The sequence below is a fragment of the Epinephelus lanceolatus genome, chromosome 17 (genome assembly GCF_041903045.1).
Source record: "Epinephelus lanceolatus isolate andai-2023 chromosome 17, ASM4190304v1, whole genome shotgun sequence".
Taxonomy (NCBI): Eukaryota; Metazoa; Chordata; class Actinopteri; order Perciformes; family Serranidae; genus Epinephelus; species Epinephelus lanceolatus.
This window is the reverse complement of record NC_135750.1, coordinates 43,055,839-43,067,388: the sequence shown is the minus strand read 5'-3', so window position 1 is coordinate 43,067,388 and position 11,550 is coordinate 43,055,839. Positions and strand designations below refer to the sequence as shown.

The 11,550-nt window shown below is 40.9% G+C and overlaps 1 protein-coding gene across 3 annotated transcripts; it reads left to right on the top strand.

The window, feature by feature from the left end:
- The first annotated feature begins 6,628 nt into the window (after positions 1 to 6,628).
- On the top strand, positions 6,629 to 10,639 carry LOC117248273 (uncharacterized). 3 transcript variants are annotated; one of them, XR_004500889.2, is made up of 5 exons: positions 6,629 to 7,440; positions 7,839 to 7,985; positions 8,111 to 8,340; positions 8,659 to 8,789; positions 10,166 to 10,639. XR_004500889.2 is itself a non-coding variant. In XM_033613211.2 (4 exons), the coding sequence occupies exons 1-4, from the start codon at positions 7,267 to 7,269 to the stop codon at positions 8,723 to 8,725; spliced, it is 618 nt and encodes a 205-aa protein (XP_033469102.1). In that variant the 5' UTR covers positions 6,629 to 7,266; the 3' UTR covers positions 8,726 to 10,639. The 3 variants fall into 3 exon arrangements, 1 of the variants encoding a protein (XP_033469102.1); XR_004500891.2 differs by having other exon boundaries at positions 9,295 to 10,639; XM_033613211.2 differs by having other exon boundaries at positions 8,659 to 10,639.
- Positions 10,640 to 11,550: the final 911 nt, after the last annotated feature.

Genomic DNA, 11,550 nt, shown 5'->3' with positions numbered 1-11,550 from the left:
TTTATGAGAATGGAGGATTGTGTTCTGTGAATTGTGTCTTCATGTGAAATGTGTTTATGATATTGGCAAATGATGGCTAGATTTAGTAAATGTGTTTAGACAACTGGTCATTTGGTTTAGAGGATTGGCTTTTGTGTTTTAGCATTTGAGAAAAACTGTAATAAACGCACAGCAAATTGTATTATTTATAGAGAGTTTGGTCGAAATAGTTTAGATTTAAAGGTAAACATGAGAATGATTAACTTTTGGGTACATTTAATTAGTCATAATACAGCAAAAATCTCTTTGACTGTGTTTATTGTTTTCAAGATTTTGTATGATGACAATATTTTTCAGTGTAAATGGATTTCCAAAGTTAAAAATATTCTTGATGATTGTGGTTTATCGTACTTATGGCATGACGCTGGACGGATGAACCCTAAATATTTAAAATTAATGATTGAACGTAGATTATCTGATATGGAACTACAGAGATGGTATGAGAAATTACAAAGTAACCCTTTATGTGATAGTTATAAATTGTTTAAAACTGATTTCACTTTTGAACCTTATCTGATTATGTTAAGACCTGCCGAAAGAGTTTGTCTAAGTTTCAGTGTGGAAATCATAAGTTACCTATCTCTGAGCGCAGGTATGATCGTGAAAATATCCCCCGGAAATGTACTCTTTGTTTGACTGGCAATCAAGGAGACAAATATCATTATGTACTTGTGTGTTCTTTTTTGATAAAGAGAGAAGAGAGTTGGTTGGACAGTTCTACAGAGCAAATCCAAATATTTATAAGTTTCAAAAGTTAATGTCATCTCGAAAAGTAAAGGTCTTGTCAAATTTGTTGAAACTTTTAAAGAAAATCTTGAATAGTTTCTCTTGATTTGCTTTGACTTGTATGTATGTACACAAATTCTGTTTTATTTATTTTGTTGTGCATTGGCTGCCGCCTGTTCTGATTTGTTAATGTTATTTTTTGTTGTCTGCCCTTTATACCACGGGGAGGGGTCAAAAGGAATAAATGAAATGAAATGAAATGAAATGAAGTAGCCGCTGTGTACCAAAAAGCTATGATAACGTTGATGAAACCATGTCATCCGATACTTCATGGAGTATTCGTTCAGCGTCTAACAGCTAACAGCGGCGCAGTGATGCGAGGAGACAGGTGAGGTGTGTGAGGTTGAGTCACTTGTCGCTGTTAGCTGTTAGCCGCTGTTAGTGGCCAGCCCCGCTGTTAGCTGTTACCCGCTGTTAGTAGCCAGCTGTTAGCCACTGTTTGCGGCCAGTGCCGCTGTTAGCTGTTAGTCACTGTTAGCTGCTAACAGTGGCGCTGGCCTGTGATTGCATTACCCTTGTCCTTCAGCAGCTCTCTCCACCTGGGAAAGGCTACCCCCAAGTTGACCCTCGTTTTTTGAATTCGCCAGTCACGTTGCCTTTTTGATTCCCCTTTGTGCTTTCTTGGCGACAAGGATTCCATCTCCCTTGATGCTGCATATGCATGATCCTGCATTATGCTCAAAGAGTGGGACTTTGTTATGCTGCAGTAGTGCCGGGGTAGTAGCAAAGCGCCTCTTGCTCCTCTCCTTAGGCTTCTCAGTCATGCAGCACTGGCCTGGCTCTCAACGAAAATGCCGAAAGTGTGGCTGTATGTCCCTTGCTGGTGGATGTATTCTCAAGATGGCAAATTGTTATGGAACCCCCCAGACAACTTGCCTGCACAATGTACAAACAAATCCGAAATTCTCCTTTTACCAGAATAAGTCAGATTTTTGGTGGAGGTAATAATACACCAATGATGACATATTTATGAATGCAGACATCGACTGTGTGACTGAAAACGTTACACAATGTCCCTTTAATATGAAGTGATTATTTCATTCTACTGTCGCCCCTCCTTTCAGTGGGAAAACAATTACCGTAATACTGCAATAGTGGTGGGTCTCGATTTTCAGTTCATTGGGTTTCATCCAATTAAGCATATTAAGCAGGCACATTATGCCCTCTCCTTTACAATGGTATTGGCTCAATTCAAGAAATGCAAGTTTTCCTCTTCGTCTTCATTCATAAAAATAAATAATTCACATGCGTATCATGCAGTTATCTTACCACACTTCCTGTATCATTTCAAATCAAAAGCCCCTCAGCGATTTCTCCGGTGTGGGTTTTATATGTGACCGACATAGAATATAGCTACTATTATCTAGCACAATCAGTTAAAAACGCATTCAGTATAGTATTCGTATTTACTCACATTCCTTTACTTTCAGGAAATACAGTTTGCAGTTTGCATGCGTGTCTATGCACGTGCTTTCACATCAGCTGTTCATCAGGTGGCAGTTCTTTAAATCTGCTAATATTTGATATCTTGCTTTCGCTGAGTTATAGTGTTCAGCTAGCCTCTATGAATAAGTAATAAAATGAATGTTTCAAATTGATAAATACATTAGAAAATTGAAATTAAAATAAGAATTAAAGACAAATATAAAGCCTAGATAAATAATACAATGTGGGCAATAATTAATAATAGGCTGACGTGTAGTTAAAGCATAATGAACAGTGTTCACATTCAAGTAAATCAAGGACAGGAGGATGCTGTGTGCTGGAAGCCCTCTAAGGTAATTGAGATTGTGATATTGGTATTCATAGATCAACTTCTAATTGAATCAATTTTAATAATTGTTCAGCCCCTCCTGGATTGCTCTGTGATTTGGCTACAATGAACTTGTCTGACTAATTCGTAACCACTTCGGGTTGTCTGTCTGTGCGTTATAGCAGTCTTTTGATGGTTATTTACACACTGTCCATAACAATAACTATGTCAGGTAACAAACTGTGTGGACTTGGATCGGGTTTGGTCAGGAAAATGCAGCCCAAGCTGCGCTCTAGCGTGCTCACCTGTGCGTGTGCGCACGTGTCTGCGTGCGCATCGAGACGGAGCCCGCTCCTCTCCTCTCCTCTTATATGCTTTCCTCACAAGTGTGTGAATTGACCTGGATATGAAGCGTCCGTAGTGCCAAATAATATAACGGTAGTTTCTAAAGAGCTAAGACGAAAAAAAATAAATAAATCAGCAGCGGCGCTGCTAGGTGCATATAGGGGAAACCCTGTACTTCAAATCAGTTAGCCCCTGTTAATGACCAAGCTGTACAGGAACATAGGAAATGCACGCACTACCATTAATATATTTAAGAAGGCACAAACAGTGCGTAAATACAGTAAGAAATAGTTAAAGACAGAATATTTTGGTTGGTGTCAAGCAATAAACTCAAGAATTCGACAGTCCATGTCCTGTAGATGAAGCTATCCTATCCAGATGCAGGCACTTCGTGGTCATGACGGTTGGGGCTCAATCATCCTGTTTGCTCTATTCTACACCCTGACTAAAGAGGTCCTCGCGATGGCAGCTGTGTCCTGGTGGCGCTCTGGGCCGTATTCTCAACCCTTGTGCTATTTTATAATTGTCATGTTTTCAGACTGTCTGCAGTTCAGTGGTGTGCCACACTGCTCAGTTCTGGTAATCACAGTTCCCAGTCGTAAATAGTTTAATGTAATTCAAGCTGTCTTTCACAATTATATCCATCTCAAATTCACTAATTCTATGATGTCATTGATGAATCGGTGCCCGGAAAGGGCCTCAGTCCGTGTCACATAGAGCAGAAAGTAGGGCAGCCTCTAATCAGCCTGACCTTTTCCTGATCTCACGTACATTAAGGGCGTACATAGTAGTTGGTAACTCATTTTGAGCTCAGCAAGATGGCCGCTTGGTCGCCCTCTCATATGCATATGGCATCATTGCGCCATAGATGCTTGGTTCATATTCAGCAGTGATCCAGAGCATCATTCATCTACTGCCTACAGGGGAAATACAGCCAGTCAGTATACTCTTGAAGATGCTCATGCAATCTCTAATCCTTTTAGTGACACTCGTCCAGATAGAGATAGATGCATTTAGCATTGAATTTCCCAATCAAGTGTTGGTAGTATCTATTAAGGCTGAGCAATATGGGAAAAAAATAAAAAAATAAATAAATGAAATAAAATAATAAATAAATACATTTAAAATATGTGTGTGTGTGTGTGTGTGTACATATGTATATACCGTAAAACTCAGAATATAAGTCGCATTGGCATATAAGTCGCAGTCTATTTTTTAAGGTCTCAAACAGGGAAAACAAGGTTTTATATTACTATTTGTTAATAAAAACGTTATACAAGTTATTCCTACACTGTTTCCCTTTATTTTTAATTTGGAACACATTCAAAACACAATAACCTCTTAAGCAGCTTTGGTTACTTTTCAGATTGCAATTTTCCAAACAACCTCTTCAGGAAATAAAATTACGGTATAACAACATTGGTCAGCTTTCAGTGAAAATGTAGTGTAAAAATAAATAAAATCCTATTGTCTGTCCTGATTATTGCTTGGGCACTGTTATGTACGTGACAACACCTATACATAATACACACAGACACACATTGGCTGTTTGTTTCTCCCTCTCTCCTCGCTGGAAGTCTCGGACCTCCAGCCGCCCGCCTCAGCCTTGATTAAACGCTGAAAATAAAATAAAAGAGGGAGACATAGATTTTTCCTATTTTATCTTATTTTGTTTTATTTCTCCCTCTCCTCTCGCTAGAAGCGTCGGACCTCCCGCTCCCGTCTCAAACACAGAGGTCTCCCTCTCTGCAGCTGAGCACCCACGGCGCACGCCCAGCCTGTTAAATAGCCTGTAACCACTGTGTAACACAAACTCAGTGCTTTGGTCATTAAATAATGTCGGGCTCGGTTCGGGTTTGGACAGAAATATGCTGCCCTGCCGCACTCTAACACACACACACACAAATACACAGAAAACCGGACATTATCATCAGTTTATAAAAGACCCCCGGACGCCCCGGACGGGACGTAAAAAGTGGACATGTCCGGGCAAAAGAGGACGTTTCGTCAGCCTAACGTAGCGCCATCTTGTGGGTCAAATTACCTATGTCAGCATTTACCTTGGTCTATAGGTCGCACCGGTCTATAACCCGCACCCAACTTTTTAGATGAAAAAAAAGGGAAAAAAAGTGCGACTTATACACCAAGTTTTACAGTGTATATATATATGTGTGTATATATATATATATATAAAATAAATAAATAAATTCATATCTCTTTATTTCAGGCTGACTGGCGATACACCATAATTATCTCGGTATCTTGAGTTGCAAGTTGAGCCACATTTGAGATGTCATAAGCAAAAAAACAAACAAAAAAAACCTGATCAAAATAAATGCAAAGACAGGGATCTTATCAGGGATCTTATTAAAACATGCAGCTGCACAATGTTACTCCTCAAATAGACTGTGCTGTAAAATGTAGCTGGTTCAAGGCACACCTGAAAGATGCATTGGACAAAGCTAAGTGGTGACGATTTCAAACACAAATGCACAATCGGCTTCACTATAACTCGCAGCATTCACAGACATAGGCTTGTCTTTTACTGGACACATTTTCCCCACAAATACATCATGCCAATATTTTAGCACAAGCCTATGGCACTTTAAATTGCATAAAGTAGCCTAGCAGCTAGCAGACTCTCCCCTACTCACATTAAGCCAGGGCCAACAGCAACATTAACAATGTCAGTTCTACCAAATAAAACCATGCTGAAAATTGCTGACTTTAATCTATGTTTGGTTATTTAAGTTGGTCTTCTGACCTTAATTTCTGTTTGGTCTTACAACCTTTAATTTCAGTTGGTCCTCACTGACCTTTTTTATGTTCAGCATATAGACACCCATGGTCTGCAGAACCATGCACTTTTCAGCCTTCCTTTCTGGCATATCACCATTATTTCTGATGTCACATCTTACTTAATCTCTGGCTTTTATATTGGTGGTTAGACCTCAACACGTTTGCTCTCAGCTTTCCTTTTCAATCTATCATCTATCACCATCCATTATTTTGCGGCTCCCTACCTCAGGGTATCCACGGATCCTTGAAAAGTCTTAAAAAGTCTTAAATTCATGTATCTAAAATTAAGGCCTAAAAATGTCTTAAATTCATTAGAAATGTCTTAAATTGGTCTTAAATTCCTTACTCAAAGGTCTTAAAATTGTTGCGGCAGGAATATTTAATCTGACTTTCTTTCTTTTCTTTTTTTTCCCTCTGCTACTACTACTACTACTCCTCCTTGCGTTCTGCTACCGTACTTGCACTATGCGCAGTCCGGCATAACAATGGGGAAGTGTAAGTTTAACGAGAGTTGGCTGGAAGACCATAGATTTAGAAACTGGCTCAAGTCGGTTGCTGGCCAGCCAGATGAGGCAAGATGCATTTTCTGCAAAAAAAAATTCAAGCTCGGCACTATGGGCATTAAGGCGGTGGAGAGTCACATGCAAGGCGAGAGACACAAAACGGCTGCTAAGAGCCACCAACAGACGCCAGGAATTTTGCAGTTCTGCAGCGTGTCTGCCCCGGGCCCAGTGCCCCAGACGACGGCTGCCGCTGCTAGCAGCTCTGCTGATCTGAGAGCAACGTTTGGCGGAACACCGACACTAATAGCTGAAGTTTTGTGGATTCTCAACACAATTACGAAGCACCAGTCCTACACCTCCAATGAGGGGATTGGAGATCTCTGTCGTTTAATGTTTCCCGACTCCCAAATCACCTGCACATTTGCTTGTGGAAAGGACAACATGGCCTACGTAACAAGTTTCGGAGTAGTACCTTACATCAGAAATCAGCTTATCTCCAATGTCAGCGAGTCATTTTTTTGTTTTAATATTTGACGAGAGTCTAAACCACGCAACAAAAAAGAAGCAACTCGACGTGCACGTGCGATATTGGGTCGGGGATCAAGTGCATTCACGTTACCTGGGCTCACAATTCATGGGGCACACAACAGCTCAAGATTTAATGCACCACTTCAAAGTAAGTAATACGCATTTTGTCAATGACTAATTGTTAGCGTAACGTTCATTTTGGCAGATACTGGCAATGTTATGATGTAGGCCTATTCAGTATACATAGGGAATGATGCTGTGTTAGCTAGATTATCGCAACATCTAAAAAACAAACTACAAAAGGCTCAAAATAAATTGCTGAGGGTTATATTACAGCTTCATCCACGTTCACATCTTGGTCCTGCACATTTTGAAAAGCTTAACTGGCTGACGGTGGAAAAAATAACTACTTACATTAAAGATGTTGCTCCCTTAAAAAATTGTTAATAATTTTGATTATCATCATATTCATGTCATTCTCAGGAGTATGTGGAGAGGCTGAACCTGAGGAACATGATGTCCATCTCCATGGATGGACCAAATGTAAACTGGAAGTTCTTTGAGCTTCTACAGCAAGAGCATGCTGAGCAGAATGGTGGTGCCCAGCTGGTTGTTGTAGGTAGCTGTGGCCTCCACACCCTACATAATGCATTCAAATGTGGATTCTCCATGTGGCAAGTGGAGAAGGTAAGATAATTATAACTAAGATAAGTAATCTTTCATTAGTCCCACAAGGGAAATTGGAATATTACAGCAAGTGGATATTTAACAGGATTTAAAAAGAGAGCATGAATTTGATTCAAATGATTACAGATGTTTCATACTATTTACATATTATGTACATTAAAGTTCAGTCGTTCTGTCAGTTTAGTTCTGGTATGTGTCACTGTGTGTGGTCTACTGGGGATCAGTGCTGGTTGTCTAGTCTGATAAGGGCCTGCAATATTGCTCCTTTACACACTTTTAGTGAAGGAGTTAGTCACTTTAAGAGCCCACCAGTGCTATCAGTGTTGTGCATGGATGGGTAAAAGTCATTCCCCATCAGAGATGACGGCTAATTCATCATTCTCCTCTCTCCCACCAAGGTGTTGAGGGCGATGCACTTTCTTTTCCACAATACACCAGCGAGGAGGGATGACTTCATTGCTGTCACCAAATCCTCGGTCTTCCCATTACCATTCTGTGGCCATAGGTGGATTGAGAACTTGCCAGTTGTGGAGAGGGCTATGGAGGTAATAATGATACGGCTTTTTTTATATAGTATCTTTCAAAACATAGTAACAAGGTGCTGCACAATGTATGATAAAATAGACATGCATGATAAAATAATATACACATACATGATGAAATATTAAAGGTGTGGCCATCACTGGTGAAGTATGTGGGTGCAGTGAGGATGAAGAACGTTCCAAACCCTGGAACAGCCTCCTTTGACATCATAGAAGCAGCCCGGGCAGATCCGCTCATCTTGCCCAAGATACACTTCTTCATGGCTATCTCAAGGACCTTCACTCCCTTCCTGACAAGTACCAGACTGACGCACCAGTCATGCCATTCCTTTGCAAAGACTTGGCTGAATTGTTCAAGGTAATCAAATTAACAATCAACAAGAAAAATAAAACAAGTTGAGTACATACTGTATGTGTGCGTGCATGTGTGTGTGAGCATGCAGAAATGGGAGAGGCTATTGAGTGGCTTGATTCATCAAACTCATCCCTAATCAGTACTTAAAATTACTGAAAGATTATGTTTTGGCTAAGTAAAGGTCACTCATCATACTCTTATTGATATATTGCTTATGGTGATAAGAGATTATTTTAAATAACTATATAGAAATTCATAGTTAATGTGGTTATCAAGGTACTTGCTTTACAATAATCATGCATTTTCCTGTTACTCTTTCAGAGTGTGCTTAGAGGGAGCATCTCCACGACATCACTCCACTTCAGCTTGTCAGGCTGGATGTCACTGATCAGAAGAGCTGGGTCAACCTGAAGGAAGCTGACATAGGCTTGGGTGCTGAGGCAGCCCTCAAGGTAATTTAGATGTATTACTTAACTTTCTATCAAATGATGGTTCATATCCAGGCAGGAGAGAATACTGTTAGGCCATTCAGCTGTATTTACCACACATTACCCATCTGTCAGTACCTCCAGAGAAAGAACAGCGTAGGAGAGCTCACTGCCCTAGAGTTTAGGAAGGACTGCGTGAAGGGTATGTCAAATATCCTAAAGAAAGTCCAGGAGAAGAGCCCCCTGAAGTACCCCATCGTGAGACAGATGGCATGTCTGGACCCCACAGTCATGTACACCGACCCAGATTGGTGCCAGGGAAAAATGAGAAATGTAGTGCACAAGTCTCTGCAAGACAGGCAGTTGTCTGGAGGTGTCTCTGCTGGTATGAATAGTTAATAGAATAGTTATGGGAATGTTGTTACTGATTATTAGCCAGTGGACAATTGGACATAAGTCTGTCTGCTAATATCATGATTAATCATCTAAATAATATTTCACATATTTCCTTTCATCTGTTTTGTTACAGGTGATGTGATTATCCAACACAGCACAGCATTTTGTATTGAGTATCATTTTATGCTCAATAAACAGACAAAAAGTAAACTTGAATGAATCTCATTGAGTGACACACATGCTATGCTTCGGTTGTAGTACAGCGGGATCCCCCAACCATCGCTTATATTTATAGTTTTTTTGGTCTTAAATTTCATTCAAGGTGGCATTAAAAAGGTCTTAAAAAGTCTTTAATTTAACTTACTGAAACCTGCAGATACCCTGCTAGCTGTCATTCCAGACATATTCCTACCACACGTTTCTCACCAAAGTTGTACTATCTCATTCATGGCTTATTTCTGTCATATACGTAACTATGCACATATCCATTCCATAGTCTTTCACATTTGCTTTATGTGCATTTCTCTAGCTACGCGTCTCCCCTTAATTTTCTCTTTACTTATTTATTAGAAGCCTGTTGCCTGCTGGTAAGGTAAAGATCACCTCATGTCAAACGGTCGGTCGTCCCTCTCCCTCCTTAGTCTTTTTTTGGGGGGATTCCCTATTCGACTATGGATTCATCACCCTCCTTAAATCAAACCATCTCTACGGGGTCTAATCTTTCCACATTCTTAATCATACGTTCACATGTTAATAAATATTCTTTTACCAAAAAAACAAGTCTCTCCTGATTGAACTGAAGCTCAGCATAAGTTCAATCAGGAAGACCTTCTCTATGCTCATCCTTTCACATTTCTCTCCATCCCACTCTCACTACTCCCTCTAATCAACTGACTATGGGTGTTCACTCCTCTAGTTATCCAATCACACTTTGACACAATCTCTCAGCCAATCAGGATGCCCCTGCAAAATTTTAAATCTGCTCTCTCTTCTGCTGATGCCAGCCATCATTTTAGGCAGAATCTTTGCACCCTCCTCCACCCCGTTCATCTCCAGCCATCGTATCCAGAGTCCAGGACAAGCTCTCGAAGACTCATTCCTCCTCTCATCCAGATCATCGGCACTTTTTCATCTTCCTCTCATCTCATCTTCACCATTTCTACCACCACCAGCGTCTAGACCCCGGGGGGTTCCCTATTCGACTATGGATTCATCACCCTCCTTAAAGAAAACCATCTCTACGGGGTCTAATCGCCAGACTTTCCACATTCTTATTCACATGTTAATAAATATTCTTTTACCATAAAAACGAGTCTCTCCTGCTTGAAATGTTTTTTACCAAATGTCAGTCTTCCAAGTATTACTCCTCAATAACATGATCTTCATTTTTAAACCTGATTGTTTGGGACACTTTATGGCGGCACAACCAGCTGTAAACACAAAACTAACTTATTATTCACTTCTAACGTTGTTATTGGAAAGGTTGTCTATCTACACGAGGCAGACAGAGCTGAGATGAGGGGAACTCCCCAGCTGCTGGCATCAGCTGTTGGAGGAGCTGGTTGTGACTATCAGTGTTCAGCTATTTCTTCTGTCCTTGTCCCAAGTAAATTGATAAGAAAAAAACAGTTTTCTTATCAGTTTACTTGGGACAAGGACAGAAGTAAGGAAGGAGTTTAAACCTCCTTTGTCATTGACTACAGGAACCATAAACCATCATGCCAGTCCCTGGCTAATAGCACCTTTTACACTGCCAGATTTTCCGTGAATGTTGGGCCGTTTTGGCGGCAAGCTGCCGGCGTTTAGACACACAGAGGCGGATTGGTGAGTTGATCCGAGGCGCCCAATTTTCCACCTCGTAGGGTAGTCATATTGGCGGAACCCTTTTAGTTTAAACAGACCGAGGCGGCCTTCTGCAACAGGAGAGGCTGTTGATGACTTGTGGGAGGAGCTGTTGATGACGCTGCACGTGCGAGCCACTGGCAGTGGATAAACAGGAAACAGCTGATAGGAATTAGCGAGCAGCTAGTAGCAAGAGGGAAACACAAACCTGACAGACACTGTAATGATGAGCAACTGGGGAGACAAGGCATTGCGCGCCCTCCTTGCCCTCGCAAACAAAGAGGCCGTTAACCATCAGATGACGGGGACGGTGAAGAACGGGCCAATTTATGAGAGAACTGACGCCTGACTATCGCCACCTGACTAGCCGCGACTTCCCTCCCACGTTACTGTTTACATCACATGCTGAGCCACATGTTTTGTTACTTGGTCACACCCCGCATTGCCCCGAAAAATGCGCATTCTCTATAAACAAAAGTAGGCAGGCGGCATTTTGCCACACTCCCCGATTTTGTTTTTATACTGCCAATGCTGAAAAAAGACTGAT

What these genes read in the sequence shown, in the direction of transcription:
- LOC117248273 (XM_033613211.2), top strand. Translation starts at nt 7,267, where the DNA reads ATGATGTCCATCTCCATGGATGGACCAAATGTAAACTGGAAGTTCTTT. An exon ending in CCATGTGGCAAGTGGAGAAG is followed by an intron (nt 7,441 to 7,838) that starts GTAAGATAATTA and finishes TCTCCCACCAAG; the next exon opens with GTGTTGAGGGCGATGCACTT. An exon ending in ACTTGGCTGAATTGTTCAAG is followed by an intron (nt 8,341 to 8,658) that starts GTAATCAAATTA and finishes TTACTCTTTCAG; the next exon opens with AGTGTGCTTAGAGGGAGCAT.